General features: G+C 26.3%; 1 protein-coding gene across 1 annotated transcript; it reads right to left on the bottom strand.

The window, feature by feature from the left end:
* Positions 1-598: 598 nt before the first annotated feature.
* Positions 599-1,048, bottom strand: PCYB_003420 (hypothetical protein; the record flags this gene model as incomplete). The annotated part of the gene is made up of 1 exon (XM_004227763.1): positions 599-1,048. A coding segment is annotated over one exon (450 nt), but the record flags the coding sequence as incomplete, so codon positions are not given.
* Between the last annotated feature and the right edge of the window lie 69 nt (positions 1,049-1,117).

Raw genomic sequence — 1,117 nt, forward strand, 5'->3', positions numbered from 1 at the left:
ATTTGTCACAAGAGTTTTTTTTATATTATTTAGTAATGGTATTACAGTTTGTGTGACGTTTTCAAAATAAGATAGTACTTTTGAATATAAATAGATATATGGAGTTAAGGAAAAGTTACTCACTTAATACAGAATTATATTTTATGCGATATATCGCATCACCTGAATTTATTTCTCGAGTTTGTGCACTATTTGATAGAAATTCTTGTTCGTTCTTTTTCATATTGTCTAACAATGTATCCTTCCTTAGTATTTTTGTATTTATCCATGAAACTAAAGGAGTAAACTAATTTAAAGGAGGCAGGGTTATATATTAAAATATATAATATTATTATTGTAATTTAATATGATAACATCGCATAATCATAGGTATGCAATATTTTGTATATGCTTAAATGAAATTTTGTGTAACCTTATATAATAGTGCTAATATGGAAGATGCCCAAGCCATTGTTCCAACAGCTGTAGATACACTATATGATATAGAACTACCCGAATTATTACCTTTATCAGAAAACGATGCTGCTTTCCCTATATATCCTCGGCAACCGACTATGTCTTTTATATTAATAATGGACGATAAATTTGGCGTTTTATCTTATATTCCTTTTTTATTATAAAGATTTTCCGTATATGATGTCTTAAATTTATGTAATATTTCACAAATGCTTTTGTTCTCTTCATTCATTTCTTCCGGATTAGAACAATAATTCTGATCCAATTCTCTATATATATTAATACATTCGTATAAATATATTTGCGCAGGACAGCTTATTGAATCAACTTTATCTAATAATGTCTCCAAAATAATCTGAATATTATCTTGAAAATTTAATAATTTAATTATTTTTTCAGGTTCCTTATATTTTTCCTCATATTTATAATCAATACATGATATTTGGGGGTTAGGGCCAGAATATTTATCTATAGATTCTGATATAATAAGACTGATAATGAATTTACGCAAATGGTGTTTCTTTGATACATAGTATATCCAGTTATTTAAATATCTGCAACATTTATTGCCACACAAATATTCATAATCATTCTTAAAAAAGGACAATATATTTCTTATAATTTTTACACAGATATCTTTGTGCATTGATTTTTCCTCTAC

This window comes from Plasmodium cynomolgi (assembly GCF_000321355.1).
Source record: "Plasmodium cynomolgi strain B DNA, scaffold: 0291, whole genome shotgun sequence".
Classification (NCBI taxonomy): Eukaryota; Apicomplexa; class Aconoidasida; order Haemosporida; family Plasmodiidae; genus Plasmodium; species Plasmodium cynomolgi.